We start from the raw sequence: 22091 nt of genomic DNA, 5'->3' as shown, positions 1-22091 counted from the left end.
GTCTCTGCTGATCATCGGGGCTCAGTTTGAAGTGGGTCTCTTCACAGAAGACAATTCTGGTCCATACAGTGAGATTCCAGGCTGAAGATGTGTCTAGAGATGCTCCAGTCAGTAATATCGTGCATGGGGTAGTAACAAGCTGCAAAAAACCTGCCACATTTATAGTGTCCTGTACTTCATCTGTTTTGTCAGAACACACACAGGTTATATTTTTGTTCTTGAAATGTGACCTTACATCACCTATCCAATGAGATGCTTCACATGTTGCCACTATGGACATATCCCAGTCTCTTGCAACATATATAGTGTTTATCACTGACAATTTGTTAATAGCTCTAGGATACACATAGTCTGGAGCTGAGAGTATTGTAAACTTAAAAATAAAATATTCAAGAAATGGTACTGTTGTGACAGTGCCACGACATTTAACAGTGCCGCCACGACAGTATGCGCAAACGGCGATAGAGGCACTCCGCAACTCGGCTGAGCACGGGAGCGCCACCTAGCTACGAACGGTGCCAGCCGCATGTCACGGCACGGCAGTCGAATAAGAGATACTGAGTTGTTATCATGTAACCAGCTATTGTTTCTAAGTGAGTGTGTTTGAATATCCACGCAATTATTGGTGATTAAAGGTTATAACACTTTTTGGCGACGAGGACGGATATTTTCACTGCGTTGTGGATTTGTGTGTTCGTGACGGGGCAGACATGGAACAGCTTATGCAAGCGCTCATTGAACAATAAACACAGCTGACAGCTGCTATTCAGTCGTTGTCAACGTCACTTACTCATCGTCTGTCTTCCTCTTCTGCCCCCTGCGGGTTCGGGGGTTAGAATAGGCCCGCGGTATTCCTGCCTGTCGTAAGAGGTGACTAAAAGGAGTCTCACATGTTTCGGCCTTATGTGATGGTCCCCTCTCGGGTTTGACCTCCATCTTTCTAAATTTATCCGAAGAGCGAGCCAATTGGGGAAGGGCGCCTTACATGGTGCACTGTATCCGTCGTGCAATTAGACCTTTAGCCGGATTTCTCGTCGTTGTAATGGTGTTCCGCTCGTTTTCGATCTCTTGGGCGAGGATACGTCCCTGGGTGCGATTACCACGCTGCCCTCTGCAGTGTTTCTTTTCACTGCGACGACGACCTTGGACATTTTTGCACCTAAGATCCAGCTCGGTAGCCAGCCCGTTGTGGTGGGGCCGCCATGTACCCTCTTGGTTGTAGCCCCCTGACAACACAGGGATCGCTCTACTGATGCCTGCGCCGTTAACTCCCCACGTATGCCAAGGAGTAGATGCCTATCCTCCTGGGGTATCGGGACTCCCAGCAACGGCCATCCTGCCATGTGGCCTTTGCTGTGGCTGGGTGGCGCCCGTGGGGAGGGCCCTTGGTCGGAGTAGGTGGCATCAGGGCGGATGACCCGCAATGAAGCGTGGTACATCATCTCTCGCTGGCGGCCAGCCACCAGCAGTCTCTAAGCGTTCTCGGGCTCAATTTAATGCTCAGAAGTACGATCCGAAAACGTTCCCCTCCCTGGCCACGCCGTGGGAAGAGCGTAAGTCTCAGGATGGAGGTAACAGTTATTCGCCCCGATTCTTAGTTTGTACGAGAGCTGATGGGGAGTCTTTTCTCTCCACAAAGCCTCAGTTCTTCGTCGAGCATTTAGAGGACAAGTTTGGGGAGGTGGAGGGCTTGTCTAAAATGCGCTCTGGGTCAGTACTGATACAAACGGCATCCTCCGCCCAGTCACGCAGGTTGCTTGCTTGTGACAAGTTGGGGGATGTTAACGTTACTATTACACCACATAAGAGTTTAAATATGGTCCAGGGTGTTATTTTCCATAGGGACCTCCTTTTGCAGTCTGATGACGAGCTGCGCGCCAACTTAGAACGTAGAGGTGTTCATTTCGTCCGGCGCGTTCATCGGGGTCCGAGGGACAATCAGGTTGCTACCGGTGCCTTCATCTTGGCCTTCGAGGGTGATACGTTACCGGAAAAGGTCAAGGTGATGGTCTACCGATGTGACGTCAAACCCTATATCCCTCCCCCGATGCGGTGCTTCAAGTGCTGGAAGTTCGGCCATATGTCTTCCCGCTGCACTTCCAGCCTCACATGTCGACATTGCGGACGCCCATCTCATCCCGATACTCCATGTGCCCCGCCTCCCATCTGCGTCAACTGTGGGGAGCACCATTCACCTTGCTCACCAGACTGCAAAGTCTTTCAGAAAGAGCGCAAAATCATGGAATATAAGACCCTGGACCGGCTGACCTATACTGAGGCCAAGAGGAAATATGACAGACTCCATCCTGTGAGAATGACATCTTCTTATGCAGCTGCTACAACACCTGTGCTAGCCCCATCAGTTTCGAGACTTCCAGCCAGCTCGATAAGCAGTGAGATCCTCCTGCCCCCTTGCCTGTGGGGGGGCTCTACCCACCGGGTTGCTCCTGCGCCACCTACCTCAGGGGCAACACCATCCCCCCCATCAGGGACGTCCGTCCCTGCTTCTAAGCCGGAGAAGTGTCCAACTTCTTCGGCTTCTCACGCTCGCAAGGGGTCCCTCGGGTCCCTCCCTTCCCAGGTTTCCACCAGTGGGAAGGCTGACGACCGACAGTGGCGTAAGTGCCCGCAATCAGCTGGTCGACGGGCTTCACGATCCTCCTCAGTCCCAGAGACTGAATCGGTGAAGCCCTCCCAGCCAGTTAAACCCAAGGAGCAGCGTGAGAAATCAAAGAAGAAGAGCTCTAAGCCCAAGGAACTCGCGGTGGCAGCCACCCCACCGCCACCTTCCAGATCTGCGTCTGAGGACGAGGTGGAGATCCTGGCGTCCGCTGAGGACCTCGAACTCGCCGGTCCCTCAGACGCCATGGATAGCGCTAGCACGGGTGCTCAATCGGAGGCAGCAGGTGACCCAGCGGCGTAATCTGCCTTCCCAGTCCCGTCACGCCTTTGTCCGCCATGGACACTACCATCCTCCAGTGGAACTGCAGCGGTTTCTTTCACCATTTAGCTGAGCTCCGCCAACTTCTCAGCCTTCGCCCTTTCTTCTGCATTGCTCTCCAGGAAACTTGGTTTCCAGCGATGCGAACCCCCGCCCTCCGTGGCTATCGGGGTTATTATAAGAACCGAGCAGCTTATGAAAGGGTGTCTGGTGGCGTCTGCATATATGTCCTTCACACTCTGCACAGCGAGTCTGTCCCTCTCCAGACGCCTTTAGAGGCTGTCGCTGTACGCGTGTGGACGCCACAGGCTGTTACCGTCTGTAGTCTTTACATTCCACCGGATGGTGATGTCTCGCAGCCTGTCCTGGCTGCACTGGTCGCCCAATTGCCGCCACCTTTCTTGCTATTGGGCGACTTCAACGCCCATAACCCTCTGTGGGGTGGGTCAGTGGCCACAGGTCGGGGCGCCATCGTTGAGCATTTATTGTCGCAGCTCGATCTCTCGCTGTTAAATGATGGTGCCTTCACACACTTCAGTGTGGCGCATGGCACCTACTCTGCCATTGACCTTTCCATCTGTAGCCATAGCCTCTTACCATCTGTCCAATGGAGTGTGCATGACGACCTGTGTGGTAGTGACCACTTTCCGCTCTTTTTGTCACTACCACAGCGTCACTCTTCTGGGCGCCCTAGCAGATGGGCTATGAATAAGGCTGACTGGGATTTGTACTCCTCCACTGCCGCTTTTGAGCCTCTCTCTACTGATGACATTGATGCGGTGGTTCAATCGGTCACCACCGGCATCGTTACTGCCGCCGAATCTGCCATTCCCCGTTCTTCTGGGTCTCCTCGGCGGAAGGCTGTGCCTTGGTGGTCGCCTGAGATCGCTGAAGCGATTAAAGATCGCCGGCGGGCGCTCCAGCGTCACAAGCGACATCCCTCCTTAGCGTACCTTATCGCCTTCAAACGGCTGCGTGCGCGGGCCCGCCTCCTTATCCGCCAAGGCAAGGAGGAGTGCTGGGAGCGGTATGTGTCCACCATTGGCCTCCATGTCACTCCCTCACAGGTCTGGGCCAAGATTCGACGCGTCTACGGCTATCGGACCCCTGCCAGCGTCCCTGCGCTCTCATCGAATGGAGCCGTGTGTACTGACTCCGACGTCATTGCAAATCGCTTAGCAGAGCATTTTGCTATGAGTTCCGCTTCTGCAAATTACCCCCAGGCCTTCCGCTCCATTAAAGAGTGGCTGGAACGTCGGAGCCTTTCGTTTCGCACCAACCACCCGGAATCTTACAATGCTCCATTCAGTGAGTGGGAATTTCGCAGTGCCCTAGCTGCTTGCCCTGATACCGCTCCTGGGCCAGATGGCATCCACTGTCAGATGCTGAAACACCTTTCAGTGGACTGCCAGCGGCGCCTTCTCGATCTTTACAACCGTCTTTGGGTCGACGGGGAGTTTCCGTCGCAATGGCGGGAAGGCATTGTCATCCCCGTTTTGAAACCTGGAAAGACCCCTCTGGAGGTGGACAGCTACCGTCCCATTAGCCTCACCAACGTTCTTTGCAAGTTGCTTGAACGGATGGTGAGCCGGCGCTTGCATTGGGTACTGGAGTCTCGGGGCCTTCTGGCTCCGTCTCAGGGTGGGTTCCGTAGAGGCCGCTCCGCCACCGACAATCTGGTGAGCCTGGAGTCGGCCATCCGTTCTGCTTTTGCCCGCCGTCAGCACCTGGTCGCTGTCTTTTTCGACATGCGGAAGGCGTACGATACGACATGGCGTCATCACATTCTTTCTACGCTTATTTAATTATCAAGTGATTTTGGATTTAGCAATTGATTTAGTATCGGCATAATTCGTGCCAGCAGCCGCGGTTATACGATTGATACAAGTGAATATTATTGGTTAAAACAGTTATTTATATTTTTAGGGTTAAAATATAAATTTGTAAGGTGAAATGTTAAAATTTATTTATAGCTCTTTTTATGAATCTGTGAAATTTAAATAATAAACTAGGATTAGATACCCTATTATTTTAAATGTTAATTATATTTACCTGGGTACTATTAGTTAAGGTCTTTAAACCCAAAGAATTTGGCGGTATCTCATTCCATTCAGAGGAACCTACCCCATGATTGATAATACACGATTTACTCTACTTAATTTATTTGTTTGTATATCTCCGTTATCAGAGAATCTTTTTAGAGTTATAATTCTAAATTCTCAAGATTTATAATTATAAAGTATTTCAGGTCAAGGTGCAGCTTATAATTAAGAGGAGGTGGGTTACAATAGATTTTTGTTTATAACGGATTTGATGGTGAAATACTATTAATGAAGGTGGATTTGATAGTAATTTAATTTATTTAATTTAACTGATATTGGCTCTGAGGTGTGTACACATCGCCCGTCGCTCTCATTATTGATTATTCTATTTTATTACTTTAATTTAGCTTCAATTTAGATGAGATAAGTCGTAACATAGTAGATGTACTGGAAAGTGTATCTAGGAAGAGTTTCAAGATATAACTTATTAGTAAAGTGTTTCATTTACACTGAAAATTTTTCTGTGCAAATGTCTTTTTCGACATGCGGAAGGCGTACGATACGACATGGCGTCATCACATTCTTTCTACGCTTCATGGATGGGGTCTTCGGGGTCCTCTGCCGATTTTTATCCGCAATTTTCTGTCGTGTCGTACCTTCCGCGTGAAAGTCGCGGCCTCGTATAGTTCCTCCCACGTCCAGGAGAACGGTGTGCCACAGGGCTCTGTTTTAAGTGTCTGTCTGTTTTTAATAGCCATTAACGGGCTTGCTGCGGCCGTGGGAAATTCTGTCTCCGCTTCCCTGTATGCTGACGACTTCTGCCTTTACTACAGCTCTACTGGCATTGCAGCTGTTGAACGTCAGCTACAGGGCGCTATCCGTAAGGGGCAGTCTTGGGCTGTAGCGCATGGGTTTCAGTTTTCGGCAGCCAAGACCCGCGTTATGCATTTCTGCCGGCGCCGAACAGTCCATCCTGAGCCGCGGCTTTATCTTGCCGACGAACTCCTTGCTGTGGTGGAGACCCACAGGTTTTTGGGGGTGGTTTTCGATGCCCGGTTGACTTGGCTGCCTCATATCCGGCAGCTTAAACAGACGTGTTGGCGGCATCTAAACACTCTGAGATGCTTGAGCCACACCCACTGGGGCGCCGTCCGCTCTACCCTGTTGCGGCTCTACCAGGCGTTAATCCAGTCCCGTCTGGATTATGGGAGCCTGGCTTATGGCTCAGCATCCCCATCTGTGTTACGGGTGCTGGACCCAATTCTCCACAGCGGGATACGCCTTGCCACTGGTGCTTTCCGCACCAGCCCTGTGGACAGCGTACTAGTGGAGGCAGGTGTACCTCCACTGCGGGTACGACGCCAACAATTACTGGCTGCTTATGCTGCCCATGTTTTTAGTTTGCCCGGGCATCCAAATTACCGTGTCCTGTTCCCGCAGTCGGTCGTCCATCTGCCGGACCGTCGGCCCCGGTCGGGTTGTCCGATCGCCGTACGCGTCAAGGAGCTTCTCTGCGGGCTTGGGTTTTTCCCTGTTCCGCCTTTCCAGGCGCCTCTGCGTACACCCCCGTGGTGTGTTCCTTGCCCTTGCCTTCGGCTCGACTTGGCACAGGGCTCGAAGGACTCGGTCCCTCCAGAGGCCTTCCGCCGCCGCTTTTATTCCATCCTTGCCACGTATCAGGGCTCTGGAATTGTTTACACCGACGGTTCGATGGTTGCTGGTCGTGTTGGGTATGCGCTAACTCTAGGGGACCGTTCCGAACAACGGTCCTTGGCGGCTGGCTGCAGCGTTTACACTGCTGAGCTAGTCGCCATCTTTCGAGCCCCGCTCCTGCTCAGGTGAGTCCTTCGTGATCTGTAGCGATTCCCTGAGCGGTTTACGAGCTCTCGACCAGTGTTTTCCTCGTTCTCGTCTGGTGATGGCTATCCATGAGTCCCTGCATACTCTTGCGCGTTGCGGCCGCTCTGTGGTCTTTGTGTGGACCCCCGGTCATGTCGGTATCCCGGGCAATGAACATGTTGACCGCCTGGCGAAAGAGGCCACGTGTAAACCATCTCTGGATGTTGGCCTCCCAGAGACTGATTTGCGGGCAGTCCTCCGCCGAAAAGTTTTTGCGCTTTGGGACGCTGAATGGCGCGATCGGATTACACCCACTAAACTCCGTGCCATTAAGGAGACGTCGACTGTGTGGCGGTCATCCCTGCGAGCCAACCGCAGGGACTCCGTCGTCCTTTGTCGGCTCCGCATTGGCCACTCCCGGCTAACACACAGTTATTTACTGCGCCAGGAGGACCCTCCTCTGTGTCGCTGTGGGGCAGCTTTGACAGTGGCCCACATTCTGTTGGCCTGCCCCCTTTTAGCTGTGGTCAGGCAGACATTTGCGCTGCCTGATACGCTCCCTGCCCTTTTAACAGACGACTCCACTATGGCTGACTTAGTTTTACGTTTTATTCGGGCAGGGGGATTTTATCATTTAATCTGAGTGTTTCTGTTTTATTTTATTGTTTTGTGTTGATTCTGGCCTTTCGCCTATGATTTTCAACTGATTTTTTAATGTGTTTCTAAGTGGTTGGCTTTTCCTTTTTTATTTCTATGGTCGGCCAACCACCGTCACACTCTGTGTGGTTTTAGTTCGTTTTGTCTTGTCCTTGTCTCAGTTTCTCTTGTTCTGTATCGTCTGTGATCTCTTCTGTTCCTCGTTTTTATTCTCTGTGGGTGTTCTTTGTCTTTGGAAAAAGGGACCGATGACCATAGCAGTTGGTCCCTTTACTCCCCCCAAACCAACCAATCTTCCTCTTCTCCGCCTCGATTCCCTCCTTACAACGAGGCCGCTAAAGACTGGGAGGATTATGAGAAGCGTTTGCGGCAACACTTCTTGGCTTTCGGCGTTGTCGACGCTCCTATGTGTAAGTCGTTATTTCTATCTTGGATTTCCCCACGGATCTATCAGCTGCTATCTCAGTTAGCCCCTCTGCGGGAACCTGCCTCTCTGTCCTTCCAAGAAATGTGTGACTTATTGTCTAACTATTACCCGAAAAACACCCATGTTGTTGCCGCCTGCGTGGCCTTCTACCGGTGTCGTAAACAGCCCCATCAATCTTACCGGGCTTGGGCAGCGGAACTACATGGTCTGAGTAGGAAATGTCAGTTTGTCATGGACACTCATCGTGAGTCTTATGCTGATTCAATGGTTAGGGATGCTACTCTACGGCTTGCTCCTGATAAAGTAGTTCGGCAACGTGCCCTACAACTGCCAAACCCGTCGTTGTCGGAAGTTCTAAGCATCGCTCAATCCTTTGAAGTGTCTCACGCTGCTGGCGCGCAAATAGACGCCTGGTGTGATGTAGGCGCTGTACAGTCAACTTTCGACGCGGACAATTTGCCTGTTTCACAGGAGAACGAAGATGTGGTGGCAGTTCACTCGCGTAAACAACGTCGCGTTGGGCCGCAACACTTGCAGCGAAAACAGCAACCACAGAAGCAGGTTCGTTCCGCACTTCCTTCTTGTCCACGTTGTTTCGTACAGCATGACAGGGCCGCGTGTCCAAAACGTTGGGCCACGTGTAATTTATGTAAGAAACAAGGCCACATTGCTTCTGTGTGTCAGTCCCCTAAAGTTCCTGTCGACGAGGACGAGGCATTGGACATGGATGTTAACTGTGTGCTTTCTCAAACAAATAAGTTGTTTGTTACTGTTCGTGTTCTGGATAAAGACATTCGCATGCAAGTGGACACTGGCTCTGCAGTAACTCTCATTAGTTCTCGCACGTATTTGGAGTTGGGCTCCCCTCCCTTGTCTCCAGTTACGCGAAATCTGAGAACTTATAATAAACAGCAAATTACTATCATTGGCCAGTTTGCTGCTTCCACTGCCTACAAGTCTGTTAGGGCCCTCACGTTTTATGTTGTGGATCATGCGGGCACTGAAAACCTGTTCGGTTATGATGCTTTCCAGTTGTTCGGGTTCTCCATTGATGATGATGTGCACCTCATATCTGAGGATATTCCGTATCAACAGCCGTATGGATTGTGTTCTGAATTTTCGTCTGTGTTCTCTGCTGGTCTGGGTCGTGCCAAGGATTTTGAAGCCCACATTACTCTTAAACCTACAGCTCGCCCTAAGTTTTTCCGGGCACGCCCTATTGCGGTGGCGTTGCGTGCACCTGTCAAGGCTGAGATAGACAGGTTAAGAGCTTCAGGGATTCTCCTTCCTGTTACCTCCAGCGAATGGGCATCGCTGTACTGTGTTTTGTCCTAGAGTGTATAAGCAAAGACAAAGGTGTAGTCATCGCCAACCAAACGAGAGTCTGCGATTGTGTGGTGATTTTAAAGCCACTGTCAACACTCAGAGCCTCATTGACACTTATCCTCTTCCTCGTCCTGAGGAGTTATTTACCAAGCTCGCTGGGGGCCAGTTCTTTTCCAAACTTGACTTATCGGAGGCGTACCATCAGTTGCCGTTGGATGCTTCTTCCAAGGAATTTCTCGTTATCAATACTCCTTGTGGGTTGTATCAGTACCAGCGGTTACCATTTGGCGTCGCTAGTGCGCCGGCCATTTTTCAGCTGTTTTTGGAACAGCTCACAGCTTCCATTCCCGGCTGCATAAACTATCTGGATGACATTGTTGTCACAGGGGCCTCCACTGAGGAGCACCTTCGCAATTTGCGTTCACTGTTTCTGGTTTTGCATTTAGCTGGGTTGAGGTGCAATCTGGACAAGTCACAGTTCTTCCAACCCTCCATTGTGTATCTTGGTTTCCACTTGTCCCGTGAGGGTATACGTCCTCTACGTCAGCACGTTGCGGCCATTAACGCTCTACCCCGGCCGTCTACGGTCAAAGAACTTCAGGCGTTTCTAGGCAAGATTGCTTATTATCACAAATTCATTCCATCCGCGGCGGCGGTAGCTCATCCTCTGCATCAGCTGTTACGCAAAAACGTCCCTTTCTGTTGGTCCGACGAGTGTGAGCAGGCTTTTGTTCGCCTGAAGGCTCATTTGCAGTCGGCGCCTTGTCTTGCCACATTCCGTCCGGGTCAGCACTTGGTTCTGGCGACTGACGCGTCACAGTATGGCCTAGGGGCTGTTCTCGCCCATCGGTATGAGGATGGGTCGGAACGACCCATTGCCTATGCTTCCAAGACCCTCAATGATGCGCAATGGCGTTACTCTCAAATCGAAAAGGAGGCGCTCGCTATCATTTATGCTCTAAAAAAGTTCAGCGTTTTTTTGTATGGTTCTAAGTTTCACCTCATCACCGACCACAAGCCGCTGGTCTCTCTGTTCAGCCCATCGGCGACGCTTCCGGATAAGGCAGCTCACCGCCTGCAACATTGGGCCTTATGTCTCGTTTTCACTATGAGATTCGCTATCGCCCCACGGCCCAGCACGCCAACGCTGACGCATTGTTGCGATAGCCGATGGGCCCTGACCCGGTTTTCGATCATGATGAACTACTCTGTTTCCACATTGATGAGGAAGAACATCGTGCGGTCGAGGGTTTTCCACTTACAGGTTCGCAGGTCACGTCGGCTACTACGCGGGACCCGGTCCTGCGTCAGGTGATCGGTTTTGTTCAACGGGGTTGGCCGGACAGGACCAAGGGCCGGGCATTGGATCCCCTTCGCAACTACCATGCCTTGCGCCTTCGTCTGTCTGTTCGTGATGGTGTTGTTCTTCTGGCCACGGATGGCGCATCTCCATGGGTCATGGTGCCAGCCTCTCTTTGCACAGATGTTCTCAAACTGTTGCATGAAGGCCATTGGGGTATTTCTCGGACTAAGTCCCTGGCCCGCAGGCACGTTTATTGGCCCGGTATTGATTCGGACATTGCCCACATGGTTGCTGCGTGTGGTCAGTGTGCTCAACAACTGGCTGCACCTCGTACAATGCCCTCTCCATGGCCTGATCCGGCGCAACCATGGGAACGGGTGCACGCTGACTTTGCCGGCCCCTTCCTCGGTACTTATTGGCTACTGTTGATTGACGCCTTCTCGAAGTTTCCGTTTGTTGTTCGATGTCCGTCGCCCACCACTGCGGCGACGACGCTGGCTTTGTCCAAAGTCTTTGCGCTAGAAGGTCTTCCATCCACGATCGTCACGGTCAATGGCCCTCAGTTCTCTTCGCAGGCCTTCCATGATTTTTGTACTGGACAAGGGAGTCATCATGTTACAGCACCGCCCTTCCATCCGCAATCGAATGGGGAGGTTGAGCGCCCTGTCCGCACTTTCAAAAGCCAGATGAAAAAATTCCTTAGTGATTTTTCCACAGATGACGCTCTGCTGCAGTTTCTGAGTTCTTATCGCTTCACGCCTCTGAGTGATTGCAGCCCTGTTGAACTCTTGCATGGCTGCCAACCGCGCACTCTACAGCACCTGCTTCACCCTGTCAGGCCTTGTGCTGTGTCCCCTAGTGCGGGAAAATACTTGGTGGGTGCCGACGTGTGGGCACGTGGGTATGGGTCTTGCCCTAAATGGATTCCAGGGGTGGTCAAGGCTCTTCGCGGCCGCCGGCTTTGTGAAATACGTACGGACGACAGCATGGTTGTTCGCCATTATGACCAGATGCGACCATGAGTGGTGGCCATGCCGGTGCCACCGCCCCTTCCTTCACCTCCAACAGCCCAAGAAGCCAGTCCTGTCGCTGCTGCCGATCTACCATACGTGTTGATGCAGCCGACGTCGCTACCGCTTCCAAGTACACCGGAACCGGCCCCAGTCGCGACGCCGCCTTCTCCGGGACCCATCTCGCTGGAGCACACCCCCAGGTCCACGACACCTATGGATGCTGCTCCGGAGTTTTCACCCATCATCTCGTCCAGGAGGCACGTTCCACGCACGATCTTCCGTCCTGGACATTTTCGACCATACTCTCGTGTCTCTCCGCGGGATCTTCTTGGGGCCTCACAAGAGGCCATGGATGTCTCCGCACTGTCCGTGTCTCCAAGGAAGTGAGTGTTTTTTTTTTTTTTTTTTTTTTTTTTTTTCAAGGGGGGAAAAGTGTTGTGACAGTGCCACAACATTTAACAGTGCCACCACGACAGTACGCGCAAACGGCGATAGAGGCGCTCCGCAACTCGGCTGAGTGCGGGAGTGCCACCTAGCTACGAACGCCGTCGGCTGCATGTCACGGCACAGCAGTCGAATAAGAGATACTGAGTTGTTATCATGTAACCAGCTATTGTTTCTAAGTGAGTGTGTTTGTATATCCACGCAATTATTGGTGATTAAAGGTTATAACAGGTACGGAGCTGAGAGTATTGTAAACTTAAAAATAAAATATTCAAGAAATGCCATGAAACACATTAGTTATTCTGAAACTAGAAAAGTATGCCAGGGGCAGGGACCACTAGTATTTGTGTCAGTTGTTTCTGTGACCAATAACACCTTTTCAAAAGAAGATTCTTCTACACAGACAGTAACATCTGAATCTGGCTGCAGCAGTGTGTCTTTAAATGTAACTGCAAAGCAGATGTACTGAGAAATTGATGAGCTCCTGTACATAAGCAAAAGGTTGTAACAAGAGTGTGCTAAAACTAAAGGTTATATCCCTTCAGGCAGGAAAGAAACAGCTTGTCAGTGGTTTTCTTACATCACAGGCTCCCAACATTGTGTGTCTGAAAAGCAAAATATGATACCAAGCCCTCTGGTAATCTTTCTGTGGCAATAAAAGAGAGATCAGATGAAGACCAACTAACAAATGACTTGGGCATTGAAGGTCGTCTGAAGGAACTGTGTATTCCCTCAAACAACCCTCCATGCAACAGCCAAGTCACCAAGGGGGTAATACAAGGGGGCTGTTCAAAACCAAACACTTCCTGTAAGATTGCTTCAGTTCTCTAGTGGTATTTAAATGTGAACAGAAATCACCTGAAGTAACTGATTCTTCTGGTCTGGTAGCCCCTTACATTTTTTGTCTCCAAATAATGTGTCTAAAACATACAGGTAAGCCTGTATTAAGGGGCCATAGTTCCATAGAAAGGACTATTTCATTAGGTAAACAGCTTCAGTGTTGGGGCCACTCCTGTTCCTTATTTATATAAGTGATATGCCCTCTAGTGGTATTATGGTAACTCTAAAACATTGTTGTTTACTGATGGCACTAGCTTGGTAGTAAAGGATGTTGTGTGCAACATTGGCTCGGTTTCAAACAGTGCAGTACATGACGTAAGTTCATGGCTTGTAGAAAATAAATTAACGCTAAATCACAGTAAGACTCATTTTCTACAGTTTGTAACACACAATTCAACAAAACCTGACGTTTTAGTTTCACAGAACGGCCATGTGAATAGTGAAACTAAACAGTTCAAATTTCTAGGTGTTCAGATAGATAGTAAGCTGTTGTGGAAATCCCATGTTCAAGATCTTGTTCAAAGACTTAATACTGCCTTTTTTACTATTTGAATGGTATCAGAAGTGAGTGATCATTTGAAACGAAAATTAGTCTACTTTGCTTATTTTCATTTGCTTATGCCGTATGGTATTATATTTTGAGGTAACTATTCCCATTCTAAAAGAATACTTTTGGCTCAGAAATGGGCGGTTCAGGCAATAAGTGGTGTGAAAGTCCTACAGTCTTGTATGCAGCACCCAAGCACTCCAGTCCTATGACATTATGGCTGGTGACACTGCTTTCAAATGTGATCTGTGCACCCACATCCATGGAAAAAATCCATAGGAAAAACACCTTATTTATCCTGCATTCACATTGCTCTTCTAGCTGCTTAGCCATCCTCCTTGTAACAACAAAACCCTTTGGATTTTCCATCCATACTCGCCTAGATATTTCGCGCTGAAGTCCCCTTAAAAAGTGTCCAATGCTCTATTCTCAACCTCTTCCGGGATAACTTTGTCTGCCCCTTCACGTCCCATTAACTGACAGGTCTGAGCATTTATTTTTGTGACCCTGTTTAGAAAACTGTTGAGTCACTCTGCTTTTGCTATACTCCACTGAACTGCACCTGAGGAAACCTAGTACTGTTTTGTTTCTGACAGTGCTGTAAAAGTCCATCCTTAAGCTGCTGAAATGTACATGCATTATTCAGTTCCTCGTGGTACATTATTTAGGTTTTTGCCTCACTTGCTTAGCGTAGTCTGGCCATCTGCCACAGTATCTTATCCATCAAGATGCCTAGCTACATGGCAGCTTCAGTGTCGCCTCCAAATGCCTACACATCCTCAGTTGTCTTGCCTGAAAAGGAGTAGTCAGGCCAGCAGCAGTCAAATCTAACCAAAGTGTGATTGATTACATTGAGTGAACCTTTCCCTGCCTTTGATTCAGCTGTTTCCTTGCGTATCTGTGTGTTGTATGTTGTCAACTTCTTTATTTGTTCTTTTAAAGCTTGAAATGCCTGCAGTAACAGTCACCCTATGTATCTGACTGTGAAATTGTGAAAACCCTTACCAAAAAAATTACAAGCTAAACGCACACAATACGGAAATGGACAGAGCCGCTAAAGACACTCTAAAATATCAACAACCGATGCTTTCAGTCTTTGTGTCTAGTCATTTACCATCTTGACCATGAACACTGCCACACACAGTGAGCCGGCCAGTGTGGCCGAGCGGTTCTAGGCACTTCAGTCTGGAGCTGCACGACCGCACCAGTCACAGGTTTGAATCCTGCCTCAGGCATGGATGTGTGTGATGTCCTTAGGTTAGTTAGGTTTAAGTAGTTATAAGTTCTAGGGGACTGATGACCTCAGATGTTCAGTCCCATAGTGCTCAGAGCTATTTGAACCACGCACAGTGACCATAGTGCTGGCAAATACTGTATTTAACAGGCACTGACTGAGTACAAGACATGTTGTACCATACAAGTTGCACTGCGTATATCTTACTGCCCACATGCCAACATAGTCTTCCTCAGTAATATCTGTGAACTGAGAAAGGTTGATAGGTTCCTCAGCCTTCACATACTGCTCTTAAATGCGTGTGGCATTCCAATTTCCTAGTCATGTCTTTGCTCAAGACCAGAGGGAGGCAACAAAATATTAAATCCTCTCACCACATTATTATGATGATGATGATGATGATGATGACAACTATGACAATGACGGCAACATGCAGTGAACAATTCTGTCTCCAAGATCTAGGGTGTCTGGTCATGACCCCTATGGGGGCAGGTGGATGATGTTGCTGGTAGGTCAAGATTAAGTGCAATTCCTTCATCTGGACATAGGTGGAGTAGTGGTGGTGGTAGCTTCAGTCAAACAGTGGACCATCAGTAAAACATCCCTGGTTAAAAAAGCCTTTTATTCATAGCAGTTACAGTGACAGAGCCGAAGCTGGAGCAGCTTTTAAAGGAAATTAGTGCATCAAACTGTGGTAGTATAACAATGGATTTTCCAGAGTGTCTTTCTTCATCTACTGTTGCCATAAGAATAATTGTTATATCACAATGGCATGAATCAGCAAATTAACATTCTTGATATATTTTTGTTCATAGTAGAATATTTCAGATTAACTCTGTTGTGCCAAATAGTTTGCATCTAAACATAAAGTAGTTAGATCTCTGTGTTGGACATTCAACTGCATACATTTTGTAGCATCAGTATCAACAGCTAAGAATGCAGTCTTACAGTAAACTTCTTGTAGCCACCGTTTATTATCCAGTTTGTGGATTATGTGTACATAGTTTGGCAGTTATTGAAAAAATAAAAATTAAGTTCGAAGTACTGTGGAAAAATTAAAGTGAAAATTTTTCTTGAAAATATGCTATTTTGCATGTGACTCATCCCTTACTACTGGTACACTATCTTCAGGTAAATGTGGACACTCTACCATTGTAACATGCCTGCGGCTGATTTGCTGTTTATGTGTTTCCTAGCCCTTTCCTTAGCAGCTAAAGGTCAGAAATTTCCAACCTGTTGCTTCTGGAAAGTAACACAAAACTGATGCAGTGGGTCTGCAAATGTGAAATTTAGGGTGTTTTAAAAATACAGTAAGCAGTAGTTTCCAGCAAAGGTATGTATATTTTAGATTATCTTTTTTTTTCGTTAATCCATGAAGTTGGTCTGCATTAACCCTAATAATCAGGCACTTGCTGTACTTCATCATGTTGTATTCAATAATCTGCATTAGTTGAATAATTATGCATTTAGATATGTAATATTAAAAGGAAGAATTATATTCATAAATTTGTTCTGAATCTAACTTCGGTTCATAAAGGAGTAACAAACACAAGTAGACAATTGTTTGATTTTCCTGATACTTAAGTTGGCCAAGTATGTACACATCACAATAAGTTAAAAGATAGTATGTGGATCTTTCATGATGGAAGAACTTTGATAATAGACAAAAATTTGAAAACAGTCAATAACCCACCATAGTCTCCTGTAACTGTTTGGAAGTGATACATTGCATAGTATGACATTTGTCATTAATCTCATCTGTGTAATATGTAACTAATTTTAGTTGTAAATACAGTTAAAGTATATAACATTAATTTGTTTACAGACTGGTGTGTATTCCCCGAAAGAGGACCAAAAGGAACATTCCAATTTAGATCATAATCCCAGGGATTTCCAACCTACCCATGAAGATCTAAAACCAAAATATATTGTAAAAGATGTAATGGAAGCAGTGGAACTAATTTTTGAGCTGGAAAAATTCCATTAACTTACAGATTCGTATTGATGCTGTTAAGTCATGCCTTGAATAGTCTTCCATATGGTACAAATTTGACCCAATACAAAAATTGTTTTGTAATGAGGTCTTCCAAGCTACAAAAATATTATTTTGTACATAGTTATTTTAGAATGAATGACAAAAATAAAAATTTTATGTAAATTATTTGTATATGTACATTTGATGTTGAGTTGAAAACATTTTATACAAGTGTGCAAAATGCATGATATCAACAGTTTTGATCATGCATTCAAAGTGTGTGACATTCCATCTCAGATGTTGTAGAGGCTTTGAGCTTATCATACTTCACTGTGTCTAGTGTGTATCATGAGTACTCCATTCAGATAAAACTGTTACTGCCGGAATAAACTGCAGTGGGTAACATGTTGATGACAGTGGCCACTGTCAACTGCTGAACAGTCATACTGTCCTGTAGAACCACCTATTCAGTACAGCGTACGGTACCCATCACCTGACACGTATACTTCTGTGCATTGCATTTCACAAAAAACAAAGAGATTGTCATGAATGCAGAACCTTTGCAGGCCTGAATCGTGGCAAAAAGTGCCCGAACCAATGAGTCATCGTATACATCAGTACATACTAATGGCAATGTACATCATCCATCCGAAAAGTTCTGAAACTGAGTTTGATCGTGTTGTATAAACAGCGTAAGTGCAGTAGCTATGGTGACAACTTGAACTAACAAATGTAAGCAACAGATGTGCATTTGACCACTCGGTTGTGAGCAGGCATTATTAAGTAGTGGAGATGCAGCTGTAGTGTATCAGTGTTGTGTCACAAATTACAATGGACCAAGGAACTGAACATATCTAAATCAAGTGTTCTAGGCATCCTCCAGAATATTTTGAAGAAGAGGAAAGTGTGTGCAAACTTTGCCCTGAACAATGTGACTCCCAAACAAAAATGACGATTCATGCACACTTTCCGTAACTTGTTTCAAATGCACGATACAGACAATTCTTTTCTGAAAGAAACCATCATGGGTGGCAAGACTTGGTGTTATCGATATGAACCTACTACAAAATGACAAAATGCATAATGAGTTCATGATGGTTCACCAAGGCCAAAGAACATGCAAATGTTATGTGTGAGTTGAACAAAATCTATGAGAAGGGCTTTTCTGACCGTTTCACATGCTTGTATTAACATTCTACATGTTTTACTCAGGTGTGGGGGGGGGGGGGGAGACTGCATAGAACACCCATATCATTAAAAGCAATATCTTTAACTTATCTCTATATTTTAGTTTATTAATCCAGTCTCAAAACTTCTTGGACTGATGGGGTGTGAGTAAATTGAAAACTGTGAGTTAGTGCAATCTGCTGCTAACAAACAATAGAGTTTATTATGTAGGGAATGTTCACATGAGATGAAATGGACCCTGTGATACACCTGCCATCATCTCTCATTGGAAAACAATACAGGAATGTATTTTCAGTTTGTGTGTCACCTAACCGCTTAGTACATAACAACTTCTGCACCATTCATAGACAGAAGGTGCACGTAAGTTTCTTCTCTAAAAGTAATTGACAACTGGGGTGACAACAAAGGCAGCCATGCATGGAATTAAAATAATAATAAATATAAATAAATGAGTGTCATACATGGTTTAGAACTAGTATTGGCGAGCATCAAATTTAAGCCCTTAGAAAAGATCTTGGACATCATATGCCTATCTTAATTCTAATCTTTGGGTGTCCATACTTATGAGAATTTAAGTTGGTGAAGGAAAAAAAACATGCTTGTAGTGTTGTAAACAATTCAGATGAAAAATTTTTCATTTCATGTACTTTAGGGATTATAAAACGTGTTCTGAAACTATTTCTATTTCTTGAAATTAATACAGGAGGTAGACAACATCAAAACTAACATATTTAATTATGTTCATGAGGTCCATGATGGCAGGAACAATTAATACATAATGTAGTTTAGAATGCTAATTACAGCGCTGGCATTCACAGAAAATTCTCAAATGCACAACCGTTGGTCTGTAAGCAATGTTGACCATTGATTGTTGTGTTCGTTGAAGATTCCGGGTATGTCTGCAATGGTACCAATAGTGACAGCAGTTCTGACGATGAAGTCTTCTACTGTTTCCACAACGGTTCCATGTGCCAGGTGCTTCATATTCCCCCAGAGGAAGAAATCCAGACACATGGTGTGAGGTGATGTGGGTGACCAGGTCAAAAGACACCGTGGCCAATTCATAGATTCCAGGGTGGCTTTCGGATGATTCCTCACAGCAGTGCTGAAATGGGCTGGTGCCTCATCATGCTGGAAGGACATCATTTGTCTAACATTCAGATGCACATCCAACCAGTACAGCCAGCCATCTGTACACACAGCAGGTTTGAATGTCAGTACAAATTCCCAGTCAGTGACACTGACACAACAGTTCACATCAGCACCACTAACAAAATATTCTCTGACATTACATGTTGATTTCAGAGACCATATGTTCCTTGTTGAAATATATTTGTTTTGATGTTCTCTTGCTCCTGTATTAACTTGAACGAAAAGTTTCAGAACTCCCTATATTCATGAACAGAAAGTTTACATGTAGAAAAATATATGGTGCCCACTCACATTTGTCTTGTACATAGATTTTTGTGTAGTAACTACAGAATTAGTCATGATCCATTCTTACAACTTCAAAACAGTTGTAAGCAGTAGTTAGGAACATATCTGAATGTCTCTCACATTTTTTAAAAAGAAACTAGTTTTTTGTATGATCACAGCACAGAACTACTCTTGCTCTGCCATGAATGTTATTTTCAAACAAAATTAGTTATGTTTTGGCATAGCAATGGAACTACATAAAAACAGGACTATTTTTCTAAGCTAATGCAACTTATAGGCAATGGTGGCAACATACTCGTCAAGTTGTACAATCCCACACTATTATTTTAAAAGAACTGTAACTACATCGACTCAGAATATCGCTTTCTTTTCATTTAAAAAGAAACTGTACAACTTGGTACTGGAATCTTGGACATGAAGAAGGAATGGCTAGGTAACATAATCTTTTCAAAGTACTATGCTCAGCATTATTATAAGCAATGGAGGCTGCTGCTCCTAAACCAAAAGTTAACAGTAATGACATTTGTCAGAGATTGGTTTCACGCTCTAATATTCAAGCTTCTGTTCTCAGTGGTAGAGCAGCGTAATCGAACAAGTGTCTTTCTGTATTTGACGTCCTGTAGGTCACTTTTGCAGGGTTTAACTGTCAGTGCAATATGGTGATCTGTACAAAATAGTTTAGCTGCTGAAAGTCTCGCCTGCAGAGAGAAAGAAAAAGGCAGAGAGTGCTTCCATATTGGCAGCGTCAGTAATCTGACGGGTAAATTCAGTAAAAGCCGATCAGAATGTGCTATTCATTCGCAAGACATCCTTTGTGCCGGGACGTAGGAGCCTCTACATAGCGGCGAGAATGTTTACCATTTCTGAGATGTATGTTGAAAGCAGGACATTGCGATTTCCAGAAAGGGTAACATGTGACGGACGGGCTGCCTCATTAGGACCATTAGGAAGAATGCAGTCGGTGTTATTCTGGGCTATTTTCGTAAACAGTTCCTGTTAGGACAAGAATTTCCATACAGACAAGCTGAGACATCATGAAAGCCCCTACAAAAGCGACCATTAACTATTTCTGCAGCACTTTGCCTTTCTTGAGAGGTAGACTTGGTGTTTATTTACATAGACGTGTGATGTCAGTATATCATTGAGAACCTTTTAGCTGCGCCTGTGCAGTCGAACCGCTATGCAGACATCTCTCACTTGACGCTGGACTTGCAGGTGGATGTCAGTCACAGTAAACGTGCACAGCGGGAGGCGTCTCACTTGTCCCATTAGGATCACTAGGAACAATGCACCCTGTGCTATTCTGGGAAGCATCGCAACAGATTTCTACAGCATGACCTGTGATGTCAGTATACCATTGAGAACCTTTAAGCTGCGTCTGCGAGGGTGATTCACTCGGTGATTAGGTTTTCACTGGACTGCAGGTAGAGAGGCATCACGCCAGCAATTGTAAACAGGTATGCGTCCAGAGAGTGACTTGGCTCTTATTTGCATAGACATGTGACATCAGTATAACACTTGAAGAATTCTAACTGTATACCCGAATGTATTCTGCATTATTTCGTAAGTTTACAATTAACGAGTGTGTCTGCAAAGCGTTTTACATGCATTATTTTGACAATTTCGAGTTGTTTTCATGTCTGTAGACTATGCAATGCATTATTTCGACAGCGAGTATGTCTGCAGAGTTTTTTTACATGCATTATTTCAGTGATCTACGAGTAATTTGCAGCTCTACAGCGTGTGCAATGCATTATTTCGGTAATTCACGAGTTGTGTGTCTGTACATCAATGTGCTGCATTATTTAGATAATTTACGAGTAGTTTGCAGTGCTGTAGTCTGTGTATTATGGCGCCAAGCACGTCAGGGTGTTTTGTATCAGTGTAATAAATGAACTACGTGAAATCCATCCCTATATAAATTGGTCCAAAATAAATAAAGTACACTTCTTCCTGTATCTAGCAGCCCAGAACAGGCTGAGTCCGTTTCCCGCCATTTTTCCCCCAGACTGTCATCTTGGATTGTGTCACGGGAGGGATGACGGCACCCTCTGGGGACAGTACCGTGTACTAGGTCAGTTGGACTCCAGGCCTCATGGTGAACACACTAGAAGGAGCTACTGCCTCAGATTGTTTAAATAAAGACTGCCTGCAAAATAAACGTTACATCTACCCTATCCAGTACAGGCTGAGTCCCTTCCATGTCAATTCCTAGGAAGAGATGGCGATCGGATGACTTAAGTTAGTGGAGGTAGCCCATGTGACCTTTTTTCCACCAAAATTTGAAATTTCCGCCATTTTCTGGGGGAGCGACGGGAGGGGGTTAGGTTAGTGGAGGCAGCCCAATTGACCCATTTTCCCACCAAAAGTTGAACCTCCCGACATTGTCACTTCTATTGCCGCCATCTTGAATAAATGTGGCAACAATGCAGAAACATGTAGTGACACATACAACACAAAAGTGTACAGGTCGACCTCGTCTGTTTACTGACAGAGACCACTGACAGTTGAAGAGAGTCATAATGTATAATAAGCAGACATCTATCCAGACCATCACACAGGAATTCCAAACTGCTCAGGATCCACTACAAGTACAGCTAGGCGGGAGGTGAGAAAACTTTGATTTCATGGTCGAGTGGCTGCTCATAACCCACACATCATGCAGGTAAATGCCAAACTACGCCTCGCTTGGTGTAAGGAGCGTAAACATTGGACGATTGAACAGTGGAAAAACATTGTGTGGAGTGACGAATCACGGTACACTATGCAGTGGTGCGATGGCAGGGTGTGGGTATGGTGAATGCCTGGTCAACAACATCTGCCAGCATGTGTAGTGCCAACAGTAAAATTTGTAGGCAGTGGTGTTATGGTGTGGTCA

The 22091-nt window shown here is 46.3% G+C and overlaps 1 protein-coding gene across 2 annotated transcripts in view; it reads left to right on the top strand.

Annotated features, from left to right (window-relative positions):
* The window catches only part of LOC126470016 (haloacid dehalogenase-like hydrolase domain-containing 5), a 122330-nt gene extending 105556 nt beyond the window's left edge, over positions 1 to 16774 (top strand). For both annotated transcript variants that reach the window (XM_050097492.1, XM_050097491.1), the window contains one exon: positions 16439 to 16774. In XM_050097492.1, coding sequence (XP_049953449.1) covers positions 16439 to 16600 — 162 coding nt within the window. In that variant the 3' untranslated portion in view covers positions 16601 to 16774. The remainder of the gene's footprint in view (positions 1 to 16438) is intronic.
* The last annotated feature ends 5317 nt before the right edge of the window (positions 16775 to 22091 follow it).

The sequence above is a fragment of the Schistocerca serialis genome, chromosome 3 (assembly GCF_023864345.2).
Source record: "Schistocerca serialis cubense isolate TAMUIC-IGC-003099 chromosome 3, iqSchSeri2.2, whole genome shotgun sequence".
Lineage (NCBI taxonomy): Eukaryota > Metazoa > Arthropoda > Insecta > Orthoptera > Acrididae > Schistocerca > Schistocerca serialis.
This window is presented reverse-complemented; position numbering and strand designations above follow the sequence as displayed.